The sequence below is a fragment of the Meleagris gallopavo genome, chromosome 20, assembly GCF_905368555.1.
Source record: "Meleagris gallopavo chromosome 20, MGAL_WU_HG_1.1, whole genome shotgun sequence".
Lineage (NCBI taxonomy): Eukaryota > Metazoa > Chordata > Aves > Galliformes > Phasianidae > Meleagris > Meleagris gallopavo.
The window spans coordinates 5,974,282-5,998,277 of record NC_139423.1 but is presented as its reverse complement, the minus strand read 5'-3'; the positions used below and the strand labels follow the sequence as shown (position 1 = coordinate 5,998,277).

The following is a 23,996-nucleotide window of genomic DNA, read 5'->3' as shown; positions in this document are numbered from 1 at the left end:
AGAATAGAATCACAGCATAACCCAAGCTGGAAGGGAAACAGATCATTGAGTCCAGCTCCTACGGGATGGTTTGGCCAAGGGGGGAATGGCAAAACATCCAAAGACTTTGGGATCTACACTGGGAAAGGTGGGGAATAACTGTGCAAGTGACAAAGTGTTCAAAGCAAAGCCTGTGCTGTCCAATGGGTCACCTACGTCCACCTAAAAGACATTAGGATAAGCTTCAGGTCAACCCCAGTGTACAGACAGGCACTGATACGCAGAAAGAGGAAATATTTCCTTTCCCAGTGCTCAACCTCAGTTTCCCCATCTGTAAAATGGGCACACCACAGCGCTGTGCTCCGGCACCTTTTCCACCTGGGCACACCACGAGTCCCACAGAGGGGTCCACACTGCGTTGAGGTGATCACTCCTGCAGCATTCCAATGGGAGAAGAGGTGAAGCTGTGGCTGAGACCCAGCGGGGAGCACCAGCACCCCAGGAGTGCTCCCCAGCTCACTGCCAACCGCCGCGGCATCACGCTGGGAGACTCCAAGTTCACTTTCAGAAAAAAGTTGGCATCTCTGCATATTTGCAAGGTCAAGGCACAGAAAGCCTTCTATAAGCCTAAACCCTTGTTTTCAAGGGCCTATTCTTTTACAAACTGATTATGAAAGCAGGCTACATATTCTTAACAAGCCCCTTTTCACTACGGCTTTCAATTCCCTCCAGTGTATAATGTGCATGTGTATTCTTGCATGGCAGGCCCTTACATACTGTTTTGATTGTTATCGTCTTGCCATGAAAGGACCGATTGTTTTGGGTTCCCAAGATTACATCATGGCTTCCCACTCGGGCTGCCTGGAGAGGTGTTTGATCAGGGCTCACAGGTGGGAAGGAGCCCTGCGGTGAGCACGGGGCCCTGAGCGTTTCCCCATACCTGCCCTACCTGTTCAGCACAGCTGCCTCGGCACGCCAAGCTCTGTGCAGCACTGACGGTGCCTCTCACGCAAGGTTGGGCTGTGGAGTGCTCCCGTCCTGAGAGCAGCTGTCCTCCCTGCAGCAACAAGCAGGCTGGGAGCAGACGCAGGGAGAAAGTGGGAGTTTTATGGGACAGAAAGGTGAAATAAAGCAAGCGCCTTGTTTTCATAGAGTCATAGGGGTTGGAAGAGACCTCTGGAGGTCATCAAGTCTGAGTCGAGTCCATTGGGAAGCCAACAGCCAGGCTCCCACCCAACCTCTACAAAGAGCGAGGGCTTTCCAAGTGGCATCAGTAAAACTGGAAGGAAGCAAAAGGCACAAGTGAAGGAAATAACGCGGGGCACCAAGCAATGGAAAACACGCAGAGCTCAGAGCCGCGCAGGCAAACATCTCAAACCAACACCGCAAATGCACAGGTCTAAAACTGGCAAATGCCCAGCTGCAGGGGTTTCAGCAGCCCACACGTGCAATCTTGAGCAGTGGTGGCACAGCTCGGCTGCTCCATGCCTCTCTTGGTGCTGCTTTTTGTCACCTCCCCAGATGCGCCCGCCCCGCTGCGCATAGCGTGCCGTGCGGTCTGCGTCCCATCTGCTCGCCTGGCCCCTTGCCAGCCTTAAACATACACAGCCCTGGGTCCACACGCAGTAAACATTTACAATTTTAGGAAATTTTACCTTTAATTTATCCCAAAGGCACATGAGCAAAGTTGAACATCATTAAACCTGCTCTCTCCTCTGCCCGCAGCAACCGGGACGTGAACTTCAGCTGGAGAGCACAAAATCCCCCAGCTCTCACAGCGCTTTGCCATCGCTTCCAGGCAAAGGGAGGAGGCAGGTGAAGGAGCGTGGGCTGTGGGGAGGGGAAACAGTGACACAGAGGGGACATGGATGCCACCAGAGTCCCCCTCTTGACAGGACATCAGCTCACAGAGGGCTCAGGGACGTTCTCATGTGCTCAGAGCCAGAGCAGAGCTGCCCACTGTGTGGGATTATTTTTTCCCTTGGTGGGAGTTAAAAATCCATATTTTTATCTGCCCTATTACTTCCAGAACTGTTTGATTTTCTCTATCAGCCTCATGCATGGTCCGCATCTCCCCCTGCCCACAGGGCACAATGCTGAGTTTCATCCCTCTGCTCTTACTGCAGCAGGGAGTGCCCAGGGATGTTCGAAGCTGTGCTTTTCGTGTGCTGGGTGCTCAGAGCAAAAATACACATGCATGAAAGGCCCCACGTGCCAGCTTCAAAGTGAACAATCTGTTCCTGATGATGTTCTTCTCTAAAATGGCCCTTCAGGATTGAAGGAAAAGTGTGAAAAAGGAAATTAAGCCCCAAGAAGGGCAGAGGGAGGCTTGGGGCAGACAAGCACCAGGGGATGCTTCATTCTATGATCACACTGCAGAACTAAAGCTTTGCAGAGAGGACCCAGAGCAAACAAAAGCACCTTCATCCCTGGATGCACAACAACCCCAAAACTGCAGAGATGCACAAGGACAGCCTCACTGCACAGCACTGAGCCCATTTCTTCTTTTAGCTACACCCAAATCTAAATTTTTACATATTCATATAGGCACGCCCATAAATAACGTGATTTTAATGATGTGGCCGCATTGATCGAGAGTAGGGCTTGAGCTGGAGGCAGATACAGAACCCTATAAAGGTTATTAAAATATTTTTGAGAAATCAAACACACAGACAGGCTGGGTGGTCTAAAAGCAGGGCTGGGATTGCGGCCCACCTATAAACCTCAATACAAGCTGCCCGTTAACATTTATAGTTTCACCCAAAACACCAACCTTCTCCCTTTGCGTGACTCTACATCACAAGCACGTTTCACATAGAAAATTACATTGCATGAGAATGATAGGATGAGAGGCGATGGCCTGAAGTTGTACCAGGGGATGTTCATATGGGATACAGGAGAAACTTCTTGGAAAAAGTGGCTGGGCACTGGCACAGCTGCCCAGGGAGCGGTGGGGTCACCATCCCTGGAGGTGCTCCAGAACTGCAGGGATGTAGCACTAAGGGACGTGGTTATGGGCACAGTGGGATGAGTTGGGGATCTTGGAGGTCTTTTCCAGCCTTAATGATTCTATGATTCCACAGATAGATGCACACGTGTGCTCTTCCCTTCTTGTCTCTTGGACAAATGAAGTGACATCCCCGAAGAGCCAACCATGGACACACCATCCCCAGAGGACCCAGGATAGGTCTCAGGGTTGATGAACCCACGGGTTCCCCAATGGGCTGGGGAGGCTTTAAGTAATTGCCATGCACTGCACACTGCTGGGGACCTGTGCCAGTAGGTAAGAATAGAATGAAAAGCACAGAAACGGTTCCTCCCTTCCCTGTCCTGCAACATCGCTGCTAAAATGCGCCTGGAGAGAGTGTGAAAAAGCACCGCAGCGGCGCCTTTATGCAGCCCCAGACCTGGAACTAAACAATTTACTAACAGATGTAGCTATAAAAAGCCCCATTATCACATCTTGTACGGTAACAATGTCTTCATTCAAACTGCTTCCCCTCCTAGGAAGGTTTATTTTCAATCCACGCTGCTACAGAGAGGCACGGGCTGCAGTGCAGAGCCAGCCCCTTGCTCAAAGTGAGCCTTGTTTAGCCTTATCTTGATAAGATAAATAGGGATAATGACTTTTTCTTTCTCTGCTCTTTTATTTGCCCTTTCTTTTATTTTAATGGGAATTGCAGTGCAGATCAAAGCTGGTGTGCACAGACCCACGAGGGATGGCACAGGAAACCATTTCCCCGCGTCCCGTCACGACAGACCCCAATCAAGATGTCTCTGCTCCCTGCTGCATCTCTCCTTATCACAGACCGAGCAGCAAGGCACAGGAAGATCCCACATTCAGCCTCTGACATTGCAACGAGCTGGGAAGCAGAAGTGTTCAGTGCAAGCTGCCTTGGACCACGTGCACCTATATGGCAGGGCATCCATGCCTCCATCCACACACTGCTATGCCCAGTGCCTTCCCAGCGCTGCTCAAGGAACAGAGCAGAAGTCCTGAGATTAATTAATGAGCCGTGATGAGAAATGCAGCACCCAAGGAGTCAAAACCCACCCACACTTGCTTGAGGGACACAAAGCCAGGCATTCAGTGCACGGGGAAAACATTCAGCACCCAGAAGGGGGAAGCTCCCAGCTCAATAACCATCACTGAGTAATAAACATATACCTCCAGGACAGGTTAATTAAGAGGTGCTTAATAAGCATCTTGCAACAGCTTTGTTTTGTAACCAGAGGCTGCACTGCAGGAAGGAGCAGTGGCTGAGGAACACGCAGAGCTCAGGGCACGGAATTTCCCTCCAGCCCCACCACGCAGCAGGAAGAGGTGTTTCCATTTAGTGCTCCCATGCACATCCCTGGATCTGATAAAGGAGAGAGGATTCAGCCCCACATCTCCATCCCACCCAAGCCATATTGGCTCCTCCGTCACCTATTCATAGCAAAGAGACAGAGCTGGTGTGTGCAAATGGGAGAGATGAACCCAGCACATCTTCTGCTGCCTCACACCACAATGATTCCCATTCATTCCAAGAAAACACAGCGTAAAAGTATTGCCTGGTTTCAATCTCCATGCATTAATCAAGCCTCAGCCTATTTCTTTCTCTTTTCCAGCGGTGTGGGAGGCACAGGCTGTCCCATGAAATAATATTTTCCGAGCCATCGTCAAAGTCCGCTCGTCAGCCCGAAGCCTCTTTCTGTCTCAGCAGAGCTGGACAGGAAACAATCTGTGGGCACAACAGGGCCAGCACTCCCCACACAGGGCTGTGAATGGGGGCCATTGTGCTGCAGTGAGGAACCCTCCCCAGCACCAGCAGGGAAACAGATCTGTTTGCGTCGCTGCCACACACACATTGCAGCTGAACAGGAGCCTTCATTCAGCACGGGGCAGGTGTCTTATCGGGACCTGCTGTCTGCACCACGCACAATGCAATATTGCACATCATTTTTCCAACTTTTAGACCTTTATACACTCAAAGGAAATTTCTGCATTTTGCTTTGTACCGTTTTCGCTTCTTTCAGCTTTCTGTCGCACCTAAAAGAGCAGCTCCTGCTCTGTGCTTTGCCAGGGAGACACCCAGCAGAGCCAGAGCTTCCACGAGAGCTGTGCAAAGGCACCAAGCACGCCCAGTGCTGCTGCGAGCAGGCAATGGGAGCAGGGGTGTAACCACATAGTGCCAGGTGGGAGCAGCGGGGGTTTGGACAGGGATGGCTCTTCGTTGGTACCCAATCTGGGATCCCCTCACTCTACTGTGCAGCAGCCAGCAGGAACAGCAGCTTCCCACCACTGCAACAGGGGCAGATTAAAAAAGCAGAAGTGTACACTGTGTGCTTTCAGGGGAGAAGAGTGCAGGAAAATCCCACCTATGTGCAGACCAAGCCCACCGTGCCTACATTTCCCACTTCTCTCCTTTGACCAGGCACCAGCCAGGCATCGCTGCCCTCGGCTGAATGAAGGACAGAGCATGGCCACACGCAGCACTGTCTGACTCTGAAATGAAACAATCCCTTCATCACACTCACATCTTGCTGCAGACCACTGAAAAACTGCCATGGTGAACTTCTCTCTTTTTTTAAAAAGAAAAAAAACAACTTTATTTTCTGGCACCAACTATCCCTTGTGACTGGACTTAGCCACGGGCTGTGACAAAGGCTGTGACAAAGGCTGCTTTCTTACCATGTTTATGCACTGTCAGAATTGTACAGGCAGTCTTCTCCCCAGCTTTTCCTACTGGCTCCAGGCTTGGTTTTCCATCCTTAATAATAATCTTTCAGTTATTAAAATTCTGTACAGAATGACAATAGAATAACACCAGGGCTGCAAGATGAATCACCCAGAGGTTACACCCACAGCGCCCATAAAAGACAGGGACGTGGAGGGAGAGCTGCCCTGCACGTGGGGGATGTGGGGATGGGCAATGGGACAGGGGAACAGGAAAAGGGACGTGGGGACAGGGATGAGGGGATGGGGAGTGAGATGAATGGACAGGGATGTGGTGCATTTTCTGTGGCAGCACCTTTCTGGGCTCCTCTCCCTGACACTGCTGCAAGCAAAACCCCCATGGGATGGGGATGCTGAGAATCCCTCAGGGTCCACTGACTTAAAGAAAAAACTGACAGACACTTCAGTGGGGTTTTTTCTCTTGCAAAACCACACTGGGCAGCTCCAGCCCCATCTGGTTGCATTTAAATCAGCCACACAAAATGGGGAGGTTTGGTCAAACTATTTCTTTTTCCTCCTCCCTGCATGCAATCACTTCGAGCAGTGGGGCACAGCCATCCTGCTCCCAGCGCTGTGCTGAGCAGCCCCGTGGGGCCTGGCTGCCCCATGGCGAGCAGAGGGATGCAACGCAGAGGGATCTGGCACAGAGGGACTCAAACTGCTCCCCGCTCCCCAAACCCAGGGCAGGCTCCTTTGTATCCTGAGCCCTCTCCGGAGTGCAGCACAAAGCACACAAGATCTCCAACTGGGTAAGCAATCCCTGCTTAACATCAGAAGGAAAAAAAAGCAGCTCGGCTGCCGAGATCTCTGCTGTTTGTGCGTGGTGACATCGTCAGCAGAGCCTCCTCCGAGCCGGGCCGGGCAGCAGGAGCGGGATGCGCACGCCCGGGGGCAGCAGAGGAGCGCGGAGCCGCACCGGGAGCTGCGGGACCGGAGCGGGGCGATGGGGAGCGGCACCCAGGGGACCCCAATGCACCGACCGGAGAACAACAGCGGCCAGCTCGGCCCGGCCTCCTCCTGCCGCCCTCTGCAGGGCAGCTGGGGCTTTCCCGGTTTTCGTAATTCCCTCTCTGCTGATACTCATTTCCTATAGGCAAAGCTGGAACAGACGGAGCTTCCCCAGGGTCCTACAGTGAGCTCCTGCACAGGTCTCAGTGCGATGCGGGAAGTGAAATGCATCGATCAGCATCGGTGCCCAGCAGCAGGCAGAAGTGAGCACGGGTCAGCAGGCTCTGCAAGCACCCACCTTTATGCAATGCAACCCTGGGCGTTTGCATCGGAGTGTGGGAGCCAGCAGAAACACTGTCACACAATTCGGTTTGGAGCTGCTCAGCCCTGCTGCCAACAGCTCACATCACAGTGGGAATGCAGAGTCACAGCCAGGGGAATAAGGGGGTAAACTGAGTCATGCAGCTGTTCCATTGAAATGCTATTTTCAAATCATGGAGACGGAGGAGATCATAGCTGTCACATCCCCGAAGCGCTGGGGTTGACCCAGAGCAATTTTCCCTTCAAACGTGTCAAAAGATTTAACTCTATTTCATCACCTTATATATATATAACTCCACTGCTACTTTCTAACACGAAGGGCTCCTGCAAAGCCCCTGCAAGAGCTGTCCCCATCTTTTCCTCTTCATAAAAACTCCCCAACAGCAGCAGCAGCAATTTCTTTTCCCAATACTCCATGCAAGCTGCATCCCTTCCCCATGCCCAGCACAGCCACGCTTTGCTCTGGCCCTGCAGAGCAGACAGGAGCTGCCCGTCCTCCCCAGAGATGCTGTATGGGAAGGAATTGGCAACAGCACAGCGTTTCACTCCTGGATATCCCCAACCATTTTCACGGGGCAGCGGCCACACGAAGAGCTTTTTGTTCTGCCTGCAGATGACAACGATAGACAGATTGATGGCAACGAAGTCATTTTGTCTCCTTCTGCAGCTGACAACATTTGCATTGGTATTTCCCTGGTGCAGACTCCACCTTTTATCTAACATGATTAATGCCATTGTAAATACAGAGAAAGAAGCAGCTGCTTCTGGTTTCTCAGCTTTTACTGAGCAGCTGACAAAAAAAAAAAAAAACCACAAACATCCTTTTGTAAGAGAATCCCTGGAGTCTCTGCAGGCTTTATGAAGAGCCTTTTATTGCAAAAGGTTGGAGAAAAGCAGTTTATAGATGCTTTATTGTGCTGTGCTCACCACAAATCTGGATTGTATCTGCTACAACCCAAGTGCCCAGGGCAGAGCAGTGAGCAGAAGCCCTCAGCTGCAGGGGAGGTGACATGGATGTCATGAAAGCTGTGCGACACGGACAACACTCAGGCCCATAGCAGGTCCAGGCATAAAGCCTAGGGGCTGCATGCAGCTCTCTCACCCAGTGCTGGGGCCCCATAGACCACCAGCAGTACTGGAGTGGCTGAGATGCAGCGTGCCTTATTTTACCACCTGGAGGGGCTGGGAAGGGCACTGCAAAGCCTGAACATGCTGCTTTCCCTCCGCAACACCTTTGTTATAAATGGGTCTAGTAATCAAAAGGTAAAATTCAGGTATGCGATTCAAACAGAAAAATAAAAGCATTGAGGTGCACTTCAGCTGCTGCTTTATAAAGCCATTGGCAGCCCCCCGATGATGTCCCTGAATCACTGCTTGCAAAAACTGAGCCACAACTACCCCATCCCATCCCACCACTACCCCATCCCATCCCACCACTACCCCATTCCATCCCACCACTGCACCAGACACAGCACAGCTCCTGCAGCCCCACTTAGCAGCCCAGCAGTGCTGGGACAGAACCATTTCAGTAACCAGCATCACCAAGAGAAGCTCTTTTTCCACCTGACGAGCCTTGAAATACCCAACAGCAATGGTGCATGCCCAGTCTGGGACAGTGGACAAACTGTGGCAGGGAGAGTTGCCCCAAACCCCGCAGCAGCACCGCGCTGTGCCTTACCTGGCGCTCTGGAAGGTGGCAGACACCGATTTTCCAATAGCCCCGAATCCAACTCCCACTGCTAGCCCCTCTGCAACGGGAAGGAGAGAGAATTAAGGTCAGATCCTGCAGCATCCTTGGGGCTGTCCTTCCTTCAGCACACCCAAGAAAGCAGGGCTGCAGGTCGGGCTGTTGCTTTTTCTCATTTTAACCTAAATTCTGTGCAAATCTGTACAAGGAGGGCAAGGGGTGACACTGAGCAGAATTGGGTGCAGAGGTGCTGCCTGCTGGGCTCCTTCATGGCTCCCTGATCTGAGCCTAATGCACTGCAGCCAAACACAGGGAGACTTCTACGCCTGTAATGAGCACATGGGAGGGGAAAAGGCCACAACCCCCAGCAGCTTCAATGCGACTCCAAGCACAGCAGGGGGAAGCCATCCAAAGCACAGCAGCAGTGCTGGTTTGGAGCCCGATGCCAGTGCACGTTCTGCAGCCTTTGAGGAGGCAATTCCCCACCCAGGCTGTGTGACAGCCATACAGGGGACAGCTCAGAAGGCATTCAAACAGATGGAAGGTGTTACATGTGCCTGCGAGGATGAGGTCTCAGAGGAACAGAACCGTGTATGTTTGTGGGCCCTTGGATTTCCAGTTGCCTTGGAAACACACCATAAGAAGCAGCACTGATTTACTATCAGCACGGCGTCCCCTGCTACAGGCTGAGTGTGTAGAAGTTGAAATGCATCACAAAAAAAAAGAAACAACAACCCAGAGGCTTAATCTGAGTTTTGGCTTAGGGTGGAGACAGTGAGAACGACATCAGGAATCAGTCTTAGATACAGCTGAGGAAACTCCTCACCATTCCTAAGATAAAAGTGCAAGGCAGTGGTGCAAGCCCTGGCGCAAAGTCCCTGTACAAAGTGCTGCTGCAAAGACCTGATATAAAGCACTTGTGCAAAGCCTTCCTGCAAAACACACATGCCAAGTCCCTGGGCAAAGCACTGGTGCAAAGCCCCCGTGCAAAGCTCTCATGCTGCCCAACAGCACCATGGGGAGAGAGGAGGGAGCTCTATCAATGCATTCGTGGTGATGCTGAGTGTGATGAGGGCACGACAGAGCTCTGCAGAAAGGACTTTGGCTCTGCTCCTCTGAAAGATCTCTCTTTAAGTGTAACTCACCCAGAAAGCAGCATTCAAGGGGTATAAGTGCCCACTTGTACAAATAAGAAAAAGAGTTTTGGGAAGGGAAACAACACACCGGTTTTCCCTGCTGTAAAGCAAATTGCATGCAATAAGAAACTCAGCAGCACAATTAATGAAAGTACAAATTACGGATACATGGGAACAAATTATAGGAAATTAGAATCAACAGATGGTGCTTGAAGGGCTCATCCAGAAAGGGAGGAGCAGCGATGAAGGAAGCTCCATCAGAGCTCCCCACAAACCCATGCACAGCACTGCAGGAGCTGCTGCAATGCACACAGCCATGCAGAGCTCAGCCCCATGCATGGTTCAGAGGATTAACTTGCAGGCAGAATGGCTGACTGAATCCCAGCAGACTTTTCCCTTACCATCCATTGCACAAATCGGTAAGAGCTCAGCCAGTTGAAAGAACCAGGTGAAATAAAACCCACTGCTCTTCTAAATCCTATTCACTGCAGCTTATGCGACAGGGCTGGGAGTGCTGAGCCACACAGCTCCCCTGTTCCAGAGACATGCCATGCACTCACCTGGCCCCGGCTGCTTCCAGCATTGCTCTCAGCATGCAATGAGCTCTGCAGCCTTGTGGGAGCCAGATGTAATGCAAAGAGCACTCCGAACTCAAAGCCCTCCCGATTCTCCAGAAGAAACTAATAAGCAGCAAGCCTCGCTCACCGAGCCTTTAGAATCACACTGGCAAGTAAATTAACCCCAGCTATTGTGTTACATGGCTTAAAGAGCAGAAAAATGAGCACAGGCTGCAGGCAAAGAACAGCATTGCAATGATTAAAAACAAATAACAAAAGTAACCAAAAAAAGAAAAAGGATAGAAGTAGTATTTCTGATCCCTCTTTGCCTCCCAGTTTGTAATAACACAGCTCAATTTCAGGAACAAAGAACGAGATGCTCTCACACCCTGGAGCTCAGACCTTCTCTAAGGCTCCTGCAGGAACCCAACAGGATGCAGCACAGGCAGGATGGGGGCTCAGGTTCCTTCCATAGGGACAATGAACTGAGCAGCAGTGCACAGCACACAGCTGAGCAGGGGCAGAAGCCAGGGCATGGAGAGAGACTGAAGGCAAGGGGAAATAAGGGGCTGTCAGTGGCTTCTGCATACAAGGGAGATGCTGCCACACAGCCTGAGTGATACTGGACTTCTTGGGGGGGAGATAAGGAGAGCTGCGGCATATTGGAGTGCTGCATCTGAAAGAATGGAAAGAATTAAAGATGTGCCAGCCCTTCCTTGGGAGCAATGGAAAGAGCCTGCAATTTGGACAACACCCTCTGCATTAGCTAATGCACAGCTGATGCAAAGCACGTGCTAGCTCAGTGCAAGAGCTCCCTCTGGGTCCACTCTGCCCAGCAGCACTACACCAGGAGAAGCAATGAGCTGCTTCCAGAGCTTTTGGTGAAATAAAACCAGCACCTTTGGGCAAGCAGACTGCTGCCCACACATCCTTTCCAACCGTGCACTGCAATGGCCGTTGTGCAATCCATGATGCACCTGCAGCTCTGAGCATCTCTGGGCTGGCAGAAGCAGCATGGTGCTGAGCTAACTGCTCCTCCTGTTAGGGCAAAGGCAGCTCTCCTGGGTCAGCAAACGAACCCTCTTCCTCCAGGAAGGAGCTGGGGATGCCAACACACCATCAATTATTCATCTCCCTCTTTGAAGAACTGTAAGTTCCTCGTGGAAAATTAATCTGGCTCTAATGAGGTTTGTATTCCTAAGAGTTTAAGCATGTCCCTGTCTCTACTATTCAAAGTCATCAGTTTTTCCCAAAGGTTGAATTTCAGTTCCCATCAGACAACATCTTTTTGCCATTACAGTGCAAGAAAGTGCAGAAGTTACCAATGATTTCTGTGAATTTCACATCTCCGGATATCTGCCATTAAGAATAGCAAGCAAGAGGTTGATGTAGCTTTAGCAAGATAAATTTTTGCCTCCAGTTTTCCAGAGATCTGAGGACAGGTCCGAGCAATGCTGTACACGTGTTGATAGCAAACAGCAGCTGGAGGCAGGCTGAAGCCTGCAAAAACAAACACCTTTCAGGTGCTCAGCACAGAGCTGACACAAAGGAAATAGCCTTATTGCTGTGTGCAACACAACAGGGTCAAACTTCATCAGAAGGGATGCTAGGCTGCGATGCACTCTGATCCCAATGCCTTCTGTAGGGGGATGCCAGGTGATTTCACAGAATGGCTGCAGGATGGGGTGTTCTGGAGCACAGCTGCCCACCCATGTGTAAGCAATCAGAGAGGTCAGTTTGCAGCAGGAGAACAAGAAGTGGACAAGAATGCTGAGCCAAACTGGTGGTGTGCATCGTGGCAGCTGTGGGTGTATGGTGCCAGCAGACACAGCGAAATACAGCCTGGGCACCACGAGGCCTTGCTTTGGGGTCTTTGTCATTCAATAGGGTGGACTTGGGTAGACCAGGCAATTCCATTATATTCCTCTTGATTTACCTCAGGAGCCAAATCACCAGCATGCCATTCTATTCCTCTTTTCACCTCTATCACCAAAGCACAACTGGGCACAAATCCCTGCTTCCAACCTGCAGCAGAGCCGAGCTGCACACAGCCTTGTGCACCCAAACGAAGCACCTGGTGTTAAACAACTCACTGCCCACACCCTGACACTGCCACCACGGAAATGCATCGGTGGGTGAGCAAATCCCTTTCCCACAGTGAGAACCCAGAACTGCCCTCAGAGCTGGGACTGACAGCAGAGCTGCAGCCAAAGCAGGAGGTGTCTGTGTGACACACAGCAGTGCATGGGAGTGGGGCAACCCCCCAACGCTGCCTGCTGAGCCCGGTACTGCTGGCATGGCCCCACGCAGGGCACAGCAGGGAATCCCCGTGCCTCTCCATGCTTTCCCCCTTTGCAGAAGCCCAACAGCTCTGCGTGAGTCGCTTCAATCCATCAAGGCACTTCATCCGTGCAAATGTCAAAATATGTGCTGATGAGGCTGCAATTAGTGGGAGGTTTAATGAAAGGGTAGTGCAACCTTTCCCAGAGCAAGCAACTGATTGCAATTGAGTCGCAGCCGTGCAAAAACACTTAGGGGATGCATGGATCCCTCTGCTCCCAACCAGTCCCCATCCACCAGGTCCACACCGTGACCCTGAGCTGGGACACAACCATTCCTTCCTCTAAGCAGCAAGCACAACCTGGTGAGCACGGTGCTCCCTCTGCAGCAGTTTGGTTCCGTGGAGCTGCTGCACGAGCAAAGCATGCACGATGCACCAAACATAGGGGCACCTTCCCCTGCCCTCTTTCCCACCCCGTTTTCAGGAATTCAAGCAGAAGAGGGGAGTGTGCATGCAGGTGAGACACAGCACCGAGCACCACAGAACTCAGCTCCTCTCCTCGTGCTCTGCTTGAAGCACAGTGAGCATCAGTGCAGGTGGCACAGCAAAATGCCCCTCAGCAGAGCACCTCACCCCAGATGGCCATACAGGAGACACATTAAGAGGCATTCAGAATGGTTAAAGCTGTGGGAAACAAGAAAGCAAGCAGTGTCCTTTGTCCTTATAGTTGTCACCAGCTGAAAGTTTTTCCATTTCAGATCTTTCCTCTCTTGCCCATAGTGGTGCTTCACTGTGTCACTGCAAGACTCCTCCCTCCTCTCCTCGATGCTTCACAGCCAAGGATGACTTTGTTCCATATTTAGCCCACACACTTTACTGATCCTCACACTTCTGTGCTTGCTTTGTTCCTTCTCAGGGAAAAACAAGAGCAATGCAGCACGTTGGTCAGCTTCTGGGAATGGGAAATGGAGAAAAGGCTCTGTGTGGAGCCCTTTGGCTTTAGGGCACAGCAGGGATGCCTCCACCACCACCACCACCACCTCCTACTGGCTTTCTCCCTCACACCCCCACTTCACTCAGACACCTGAGGCAGAAATAGTGCAGAAATCTTACTAGGGAGCAAACACAGAGCAATAGGGCCACACACAGAAACACAGGGTTTCTTACTGCAGAAGGGATGGGGCAATGGGGCTGGGACTAAGTGGGCTCCTCTGGGTACCCCCAGCACAGCGCCTGCAGCCACTCCAGCCTCACAGCATCGTAGAAACATAAGGAAAAATTCAGGCTGGTTTCCTTGGCAGCATCACCCTGGCTGGAAGCATCCCCTGGTGTGGGCTGCAGGGACCCCCGTGGCACCCCAAGACCAGCACAAGATGCGAGCATCAGTGCACACTGTTCTTAGTGCCTGCACACAGCAGGGGTTGCAGGAAGGAGAAGAGAGTGCAGCCAGCAGAGCCAGCTGGAACAGCCATCCCCAAAACCTGCAGTCCCAAATACCTGCCATTGAATGGTGTGTCTGCAATGGGGCAGCACAGAGCAAAACAGGGAGCCCATGCCAGACTCACAGTTCCATCCCACAGCAATCCCTCCTCCCTCAGGGATGTGTGCACAGAGGAAGGAGTTTAAGCTCACACCTCGCTAATTGTTATTTGTGATACACCAGTAACATTTTAATTAATTTCAAGTCTTCAGCATAACAACCACCCAAGGTACAAAGATGAAGCAGAATAAACAGGGCTTGATTAAATACATAATTAATGTTCTACTAAAGCCGGCATATATGAATATTAATTAGCAGGGATATTCTGCTGTTCGGCATCTCCTGTCATTATCAATTTATTCTTTACATTGCCAGCCCCAGCTTTGGAAGGAATTAGCAAAGCTTTTCTTGCCTGCAGAACGCAGCAAATTCAGGAGGACGATCCCTACATTCAATTATCTCAGTACACACAGCAACAAGCGTGGAAGGAAAGATAGACACACTGCCAAGGCTGAAATGTGCTCGTCCCCAAGCAGGGCTCAGACTAAACAAGCCCAGCACTCTGCTGGCAGTCGGAGCAAAAGGCTGTGGAGCAGCAGGCTCAGCTCTGCCCCCCAGCCTACCTCTGGTTCCCTTGTAGCAAAGTGCTGCTGGACCAGAGGTGAAGGAGAGCAGCTGCTGCCCAGAGCCAAGGCAGAAATCTCACACCTGCAAAGCCACAGTGCTCCTCTTCTCCCTTCTGGCCTTTAAGTTCTTAGCCCATAGGAGACCAGAACAGAGCTCCAGCAGTGGCTGCAAGCAGCCCCTTCCCAATTGCATCCTCCTCCCTGCAGTACCCAGCCCATCTCTCATCCCAGGGATGTGCTTCAAACAGAGCAGGGAAGGATGGCAAGCCCTGGGAGCGATGCTGCCAATCATCACCATCTCAGCTTCTGGGGCATCCCGGCTTTTCAGCTTGCACAGAGCAGCTCAGCCCCACGCCCTCCCTGCACCTCCTCCAGCACAGCATTAAGCACAGTGTCATTCCACTGCAGGAGTCTGCACTAATTACAGTGTCAGCCTTTCTGCCGGCAGGGATGATAATTGAGGTAGAGCATTACAGTGTTTCCAAACCCTGTACAGCAGGCGGAGAGCTCAGCAGATCTGGGTGTGCCACCAGGCACTGGTGACACTGGCAGGATGGAGACAGCACTGAGATGATAAAGCAGAAGAGCTCTGGGGAAAATCAAACCCAGCAGCATCCTGCAGACTGTCCAGAGACCATGAGCTTGACCTCACTGCGCTGAGCCCCAACCCACAGGCTGGACACAAAGCAGCAGCAGCAGGCAACAGATTGGGTTCAGGGCCCCCACTGGCACAGCTCCCCAAACATTAAGCTTTAATATTGTGACCTTTAAGATGCAAAAGAATGTCTGAGCTCCCACAGCTGCCCAAAGGTGGCTTTGTGCTCTTGCTGAAGCAATGAAATGTTGGATCTGCATCTCTACAGCAACCTGGGGTGCGCAGTCATTAACTCAGTCCCTGTGGGTGTTGCTTTGTTCATTCCTCTACAAAACTCGCTTTTTGCAATGACAGTGAAAGGAATCCCCCACCAACACAGCCCGAGGCAGTGAGCTGCTCACATAACCCAGCTCCTCACTCCAGGCTGCCTGGCACTTCATTTGCAGGATGCAATCCAATTACCGCTCACTCCGAGCAAAAGCTTCCTCCTTTCTGTGTACACACGTGGCTAATTCAAAGCTCTCTGCTCGCCTCCTGCAAGTGCACAGCAGGGCTGGGAGTTTGTAAAGAGACTGTGCACCCTGCGGGCTACAAACAGGAGCAGCCCTGGGAGCAGTGCCTGCAGCTATAGCATGAGGTGGCCCTTGCACTCATAGCAACTGCAAGGCCACAAGCCCCGTGCTCACACCACAGTCTTCTAAAGGGCACTGACCATCCTCCACATGCTTACAGACCCGGTTATGCAGAAAAGCCATTTCTTAAACCCCTCACCTTCATTCAGGCAACAGCCTGAGAGACAGAAAGAAAGGGGAGGGAACAGACGGGAAGGAGCAGAAGAGGAAAGATGGGAGATAAAGTCACGAAAACCGCCTTATATTACTTTCAACATCACTAAGATCTTCAAAGCAGCTGAGTGTCTTCAGCTGTTAGCACCTTCTCTCATCTTGCATCATTTCTGGTACCCTTAAAGCCCAGCTCCTGGAACAATGCAGTCCAAGATTTTTGGCCCTGCGGTTTCCCATCTATTGGCACACTCCATCCCTTGAGTAAGAAAGGTCATAATTGTACTTGTTCCTGCAGAGAAGAATTGCTTTAAAATGCACCTCTTGTTGTACACAAACCAAAAAAGGAACAACAAGAGACCTGAATCCCATTGTCTTTACAGTGCAGTCTTTCTCAATCTCCTCTCAGATTTACAATTTTTGCCCACTACAGGCTGGCAACAAAGTGAGGCTGCAGATGTTAAAGACACACCAGTGAGCCTGCAATTTCCCTCCCTGTATGAGGTTTCGCTGCCAAAACCTTCCATCGGTTCAGCCCCATGCAAACAGCGCAATGCAATGTGACAGATCCCACTTGGCAGGTGCCATTTGCAAGCAGCAGTGAAAAGGAGAAAGGGAGAAGAGAAGGCAGCCCCAGAAAATCCTCCTGGGCTGTGTCCAGCTCAGCATCAGCTTCGGGAAGGGTACAGGGATGGACAGACAGAGGGATAGACAGAGGGATAGATAGATGGATGGATGGCCGGGCAGACAGCTGGGCCTTACCTGGGATGTTGTGGATGGTTATAGCAAGGATCATCAGCAGGATCCGCCTCCAGCTGCTGCTGCTGGCTGTCAGGGCAGCATCCCTGGCCATGGGGAACGCTGGGGGGCTGTCAGGCAGGGGGGTCCCCGCACCTCTCCTCCGCTGGTAGGGCTCCCCGTTCTCAGCCTTATCTGAGGGGACAGAAAGACAGAGGTGGGTCAGCTGGAGGGGACAGGAGGTGGACACCTCCCACCTTCCCTCTCAGAAGGAGAATGTAGAGAGAAGGAAAACCACCCAGCAAGATTTATTGCTGCCATCTGTTAATGCCTCTGGGGGTGCCGGGTTCCCAGAGCTCTGCTCCCAGCAGCACAATGACCACCAGCTCTATTCAAACATAGGCACCTAAATCCAAGCCCCAGGGAGGGCTGTGAAGGGAGGAACAAGCACTGGGCAGTGCTGTAACAAAGCTTGTACAGAACGAGACCAGAATCAAAACCTTCCAGCTGCTTTCGCTTGGCACTTAGCAGAAGTGATAAAACAAATGTCATCAGCATTTCTAAAATATAACTTCTGGGGTCTGAACAAAGCAGCTTCACTTTGGCACCTCCTCTGCTTGTAAATACGCTTCTCCCATCTCCCTTCTGGCTCTTTTTCACGCACCATTACCTCCGGGATTGCAGGGGTAAGGAGGAAGCAGCCCAAAGTGCAATAGAACCACACCTGTAATGAGGCTGCAGTCCCACAGAGCACAGCAGCACATGAGGGCAGTTTATGGGAATAAACAGAGCAGGCACAGCTTCTGCAGAAGCACAGAGGGCAATTTAGATTCGTGATTTGAACAGCAAAATGACTCTCATGTAAATTATCTGTGCCTTAGCAGAAGGAAAGGCAGCAGCATCCCCACCAGGGAGACAATCCGAGCATCATTCCCTACTCACATGTAGCAGCAGGGCTACACAGGGGGGAAAACTGTGTGTGGTTGGCTTCCAAGTGTGGTGGGGAATAAAGCAGTAACAGCAGCAGCTGATGGGCAGAGACACAGCACTGCAACAGCACCCAGAGCTCCAACCAGGGCACAGGGCAGGGAACAAAACAACAGCAAAAGCTAAACAGGGCTGGAAGAGCCTCAAGAGCAAATTGGAGCAGTGCTAAGAGTGGAGCAGGGGGCGGCTTTCAGAGAATAGCTGCTGTGATCAGACGGGCTGCTCGCAAGGATGCTGCCAAGACAATTATATAGCAAATAATTATCTCTGCCACGTGCATTACTTTGAATCCTGTTCACAAAAGCTCCTCTATATATTCTCCTCAATTTATCATTATTGAATTTCTTCATAAAGCTGCAGGGCAAAGACTCTGCCAAAAGTTTAATTACATACGTGCAGCTTGCTGCATTTTTCATATCCTCTGTAGCCAGCCCTTGAAAAAGATAAATGGCTTTGAGTATGGCTTAAACTGCTGCAAAAAATAAAAGCCAACGGACTCCTTATCAGCACGTGAAACAGCTTTTTATTTTTTTATTATTTCTTAATGAAAATGGCTTGCATGAGCCAGAGCTCAGCTCTGCTGCACTTGCCCACACACACAAACAGATGAATACACTACTTGCTATCTGCACCCAAAAACTCTTCACGACTTTACCTCCTGAATTACTATCAAATCCTATGGAGGCAACAGAGCTCTTTATGACTGTTTCAGAGCCCTCCCCATTCAGGGACGGCTTTGGCCATGCTTCTGTCCAAAGTCTTGTCCAGGTGCCCACATAACACAGGGCTAGAATTCATGTGCCTTCATCCCATTGGGACGGGATGGGATAACCCACAGCACTCAGTGCCTCCCCACCTGGAGGTATTGGAATGAAAATCATTCACAGCACCAGAATGCTGCTCAATCTTTTCCCCATTGATTTCCCCATCAAATTCTAGCAACAAGACCACCTGCCCTGCTGGGGAGGGATTTTACTGCCAGCGTCCAGAGCACTGCAGACAGGAGGAAATCACTGCTCAGCACAGCACATCCATCATGGGGCAATGCGGAGGTTCTGGCCTCGGCCAAACTTGCATGAGATAAATTAGCAGCCTCAGTGTAACTACTGATAAACATTTGTCAGCTCCCATCCCCAGCTGGTGGGAGAAGAGAAGGAGAGGGATTGCTGAGCATGAAGGACAACACTTACAAAAGTGAGACTAAATGCCATGCACAGGGCATTCAAAAAAGCTGTTCTGTGTCAGCTTGCACAGGGAATGCTCTCATTTCAGAAGCCTTTAAGATGGACATGCACCCATTCTGCCCAACATCGCGCTGTATTGGCACTCAGTCTTTGGCACAAAATGGAAATGTGCACTAAATGCTACGGCGGCTCTATTAAAAACACGAGAGATAAGCCAGTGTGCATTGACCCTTGCCTGAGGGTGGGGTGGGGAAGAGAGAACAATCTGCTAAGGAAAACGACGACACAAGGAGCTGCTGTCCCCTCCTGAGGTGCAGAAAGTAACAGCACGTCCAATTCTCTCCCCTAATGACTGAGATCAAATTATATGGGAAACGCCTAAGATCCCCCAAGCCCCTTATAGAACACATGCTGAGGGCATGCAGCTCATAACACACACCCAAGCACTGCCCCTTCCACCCTCCATAAGCCTGAGATGCTCCATTAAACTTAAGTACACATAACAAATGCTCCTGTTTGATCCCACACCATATGGGCTCCATCACCACTACTCCTGTGAGGAGCTGGTTCAGTGCCCGCTCTGCTCAGGCAGCACAGCCCAGAGGGAGAGAGGGGAAGAATTCATGCAAGTGCTGAGCTACAGTGCTCCCAGAGCTGCCCATCAGGTGTCAGCAGCTCATTAGCAATTAGCAGAGACAGCTGAGCTGAGAGCCTGGAAACTAAGTTGTGAAGGGTCCGGAGCATAAGTCTTATGGGAAGGGGATGGTTCATTCTAGAGAATAGGAAGCTCAGGGGAGAGCTGCTCTCTTTCCACAACTCCCTGAAGTTGCTCTGTTTAATAGAAATAGGATGGGAGGTGATGGCCTCACATTGCTCCAGGGGAGGTTCAGGTTGGATATAAGGAAACATTTGTTCTCAGAAAGAGCAGTGATGCACTGGCACAGCTGCCCAGGGAAGCGGGGGCATCACCATCCCAGTAGGTGTTCCAGGACCATGGGGATGTGGCATTGAGGGATGGGTCTGTGGGCATAGCAGGGGTGGGCTGGGGCTGGACTTGGGGAACTTAGAGATCTTTCCCAATCTTAATGGTTCTATGACTCTATATCTCAGTGCATCAAATTGGGATAGAAAAGGGAACTGGAATGAAAGCATGCTGCAAAACCAACCCTGAACTCATCTCGTGCAACGCAAAGCACAGCAGCAGGACCAGCTCTATGGGACCTGCAGACCCCACAGCAGGACAGAACCTCACACTGCAGCCCAGCAGCACTCAGACAGCCCTGCCCTTGCTCCCTGCCTCCCATCCATCTTCCTTCATTCTCTGACCATAAAGAAACCCCAGAAGAGAAAGTGCTTCGAAATTAACAGCCACAGCCCCCGGGAAGCCAAGGCAGACAAGCTCTCACAGCAGCACCCACGCAGGTCCACAGCAGCACACTCTGCCTTTCCAGGACAACACCATCAATCTTTCTTCATATCTTTTTCCTGCTGTTGTTTTAAGGCTCTGCTCAGGTGTTGACAGCCTCTGACTGTGCAGCCATTGATCTGACAGGCACAGACACTCAATGGAAGGGGTCAGGGGACCCCTTGGCCGCAGCCATTCTCCCATTACATTCTGCAGGAATTTCAGGGAGCAGAGCAGCAGCAGCAGCAGATGGGTGCCGGCGAGCACCTGCTCCCCATCACATGCTGCTCTTTAACAGATTTTAATTACTGCGAGTAATTAAGCACAGCACCTGTGATGGGAGAGGCACCGCAGGACCCCAAGCTGGGTCTGCTCTGCTCAGAGCCACAGTGAGATCAGAGGGAATGGAAATGAAAGACAACCTTTTCCCTTCCCTCTTTCAAGGAATGAGTCCCCGAACGCAAGAGAAGCACAGCTGATAGAAAGGCTGCTCATGCAACAAAGCTGCTGAGTGGGGAGCTCCGTGGAGTTGCCCAGCTATGGCCAAATAATGGTGCTTTTGAAACACATTGCTTATTTAGCACTAGCAAAAGCAGCAGTGAGGAGCTCAGGGATCAAAACTCACAGACCAGCAGAGATGAGCACCAGGGGACACCTGTGACACCATTTACACGCTGTGTGACCACAGTCCCAGCCCGCTGGCACAAGCTCAGCACTCTGCTCCCCCCCCCCCACCAAGGAACAAATTCATTTCCAACATTTCTGGCAGATAAAAGAGGTCTCTGCATCTGCTGGGGCTTTCAGCAAAGAAGATAAATAGAGAGTGTCATGACTCACTGTCTATTAGGCGCCTTCATTTATCCAGGCGTGCACAGGAGCTCTCATAAAAGGTTGTTTAATTCAGCATGACTGAGTACCACTGGCTCTCAGACACGCGGTTATTGCTGGGATCCGTCTGAAGTTAGGAGTCAGGAGGAGGCAGCGGCCATCCCCTGCTCCAGAGCGCATCAGACAACGAGGAAGGGGGTTCCTGGAGCCCAGCTCCCAACACAATCACTGCACGAGAACAACACAGCCTGCAATCAGCCCAGTATTAATGGCCAAAAAGGGAAAGAAGAGCTGGGAGACTCCTGGAGCCAGGGCTGCCCTCCCTGCCCCACAGCTTCCCCACCCTGGGCAATCCCAACAAGGGGGGACACCTGCAGCCCCACAGCAGCCCTCCCAGCTTCACAAGTGCTACCTCCATCCACACAGCCCTGATACTAACACAAGAACTTCTCCTCCCTCTCTGTAATCCATCATCAAGAATGGGTGAAATCCAATGAAACGACTGCTCCAGCCCTCAGCACCTTCCTTTACCTACAGCAGCTGAGAAATCATGCACAGCGGGCTCACAACACGTGGGCCTTACTGCTGCTTCCCTTTATCGTCCCATATTTTCTATGCTCTCCCTCCTGCTGCAGGTGATGCTCTGAGCTGCCAGCAACGTCCAGGCTGGGAAAGGCTCCAGGTGTCCCAGGGAGCTGCTGCTGTGCTCAGAGGTGCACTGGAGGATGGGAAAACGAGTGCATAACACAGCTGTTAATTCAGACAAAGAGGCACTTGAGAAAAGCAATGAAAAGGAGAAGAAACAGCACAGCAAGCCAAGCCTCTGGAAATGTCCACAAGGTGCAACGAAGCACCTTCCATTTCCAGAGCTGCACAAATTCACTCCCACACGGCCGTGCCACCGAGCTGCGGTTGGGTGAAGGACTGAGCAATGGCAGCGGTGACACAGCCCCAACCCAGCACACAGAGGCACTGCAGTAACACTGAGGCCAAAGCATCCCTCACCCCTCAGGGTGACATAGGTGACGTTGCGCCAAAGAGGAGGAGGATGGCTGCCCAAAGCTCACCTCCTGGCGTCTGCAGCATTTAAAGATTAATTTCTTGGGCAAGAGCAGCAGCACAACGTTAAATGTAATTACATGCACCAGGTCCTTTTAAGCAAACTAATTCCTGCTAAATTCCAAGAGCTCTTCAAAGAGCTCCCAGTAGATGAAGTGTACTGCTGAATCATTTTATGCTGAAAATTTACATATCTCAGATAACTTAATTGCTTCATTTCGGAGCACCACGCTGCATTCAGATCTCTGATCCCTAGCAAGGAACAGCACCTGATCTTAGTGGGATGGGATGCACTGGATTCCTGAAGTAAGGGAAGAACAACTAAATCTTTTTAGTTGATTATAAGGAAACTGAGCTCTCATTGGGACACAGGATGGGATCAGCAGGAGTGGTGCCACCCACAGGGCCACCACGGTGCTCCGGATGCTCAGCATCACATCCTCATGGCCATCATTGTGCCACAGAGCCCCTCAGCAGGGCTCCATCCATCTGCTCTTTGTGCAGACTTCTTTGCAGCACTCCCAAGACGCCAGCCTAAAACCAGCCCAGAGGAGCGGCTCTATTCTTCTCCATTATTTCCATAATTTCGGCCTCACATGCCTTCATTCAAAGTCTTTTAGTCTTCTTGTTTTCATCCCAGAAAGACATTGCGGCTTCAGCTACAGAAGTTCTCTTTGCAAATTAATTCAATTTGTCGGAAAATAGGAATCGATGAATAAATGCATGAGGGACCAGAGGTCCAAACAAGCACAGAAACTGCACCGCAGGGCCGTGCCCAGCGCAGCCCATTGACATTCCACATGGCACAGAGGATGACAGAGCAGTGCCAGCACCATCCACAGGCATCAGCTGCCCTGCTCCAAGCACAGCACTCACCAACTCCTGCCCAAACATCCATTGCTATCAGAACATTACCACTCTGGTTGGATGCCTCGCCACGCTCTCACAAAGCTCCTAGAAAATGAAGTGCAGCTTGAAAAAAATTCATTCTACAAATCCTGCAAATTGCATTCCCTGCAGCAGAGCAGGGGCAGCACTGGGCATCAGCAGAAAAAAAGAAAAAAAACAATGAGAACAGAGCACAGGGACAGCCCCGTTTACATACTAGAAAGGGCTGAAAGAGCCTAGAAAGTATCGTAAGGATTCTTTTACAATCCAGGCATGGCTCATGGATGCTGTCAGCACCTGCATTCCAATCGCAGGCAACAGCCACACTGCAGCACACAGGCAGATCCCCTCGCTAACAAAGAGGAGCCGCCCGGAGGAGCAGCAAAAGAAAGAAATAAGCACCATTTCAATCTGAGGAATTGTAGATTCAGTGCAATTGCACTGCTCGAAGGCAGCTTGCACCATCTGCTGCCACAGACCCGGTGCAGCCTTGCAGACACCCTGTGGGATGCAGCACGTGCGGGATGGGAGCAGCAAAACCGGGGGTGAGGAGCGTGCTGCGTGCGTGCAGACAGATGGCAGGGAGCGTGCTGCAGCACCGGGACTCACAGGGAAATAGGGCTCCAAAAATAGAGACTTGAGCTGAGCATGGGAGAAAATGTGATGAGAAACCACCTAATCTTAAAAAAGGAGAAGTCATCATCGTGTGTTTTTTTCAGGTGTAAATAAGAACATCTAGATTTTTTTTTTTTCCTGTCCCATTCTGTAGGACAAAAGCTCAGATGACCCAGCAGAG

At 51.2% G+C, this 23,996-nt stretch overlaps 1 protein-coding gene across 5 annotated transcripts in view; it reads right to left on the bottom strand.

The window, feature by feature from the left end:
• SLC39A11 (solute carrier family 39 member 11) overlaps window positions 1–23,996 on the bottom strand; it is a 59,700-nt gene that overhangs the window by 5,029 nt on the left and 30,675 nt on the right. For all 5 annotated transcript variants that reach the window (XM_085240017.1, XM_085240018.1, XM_085240020.1 and 2 more), the window contains 2 exons: window positions 16,874–17,044; window positions 8,646–8,715 (listed from right to left, as the gene is read on the bottom strand). In XM_085240017.1, the coding sequence (XP_085096143.1) occupies window positions 8,646–8,715; window positions 16,874–17,044 (241 nt within the window). The remainder of the gene's footprint in view (window positions 1–8,645; window positions 8,716–16,873; window positions 17,045–23,996) is intronic.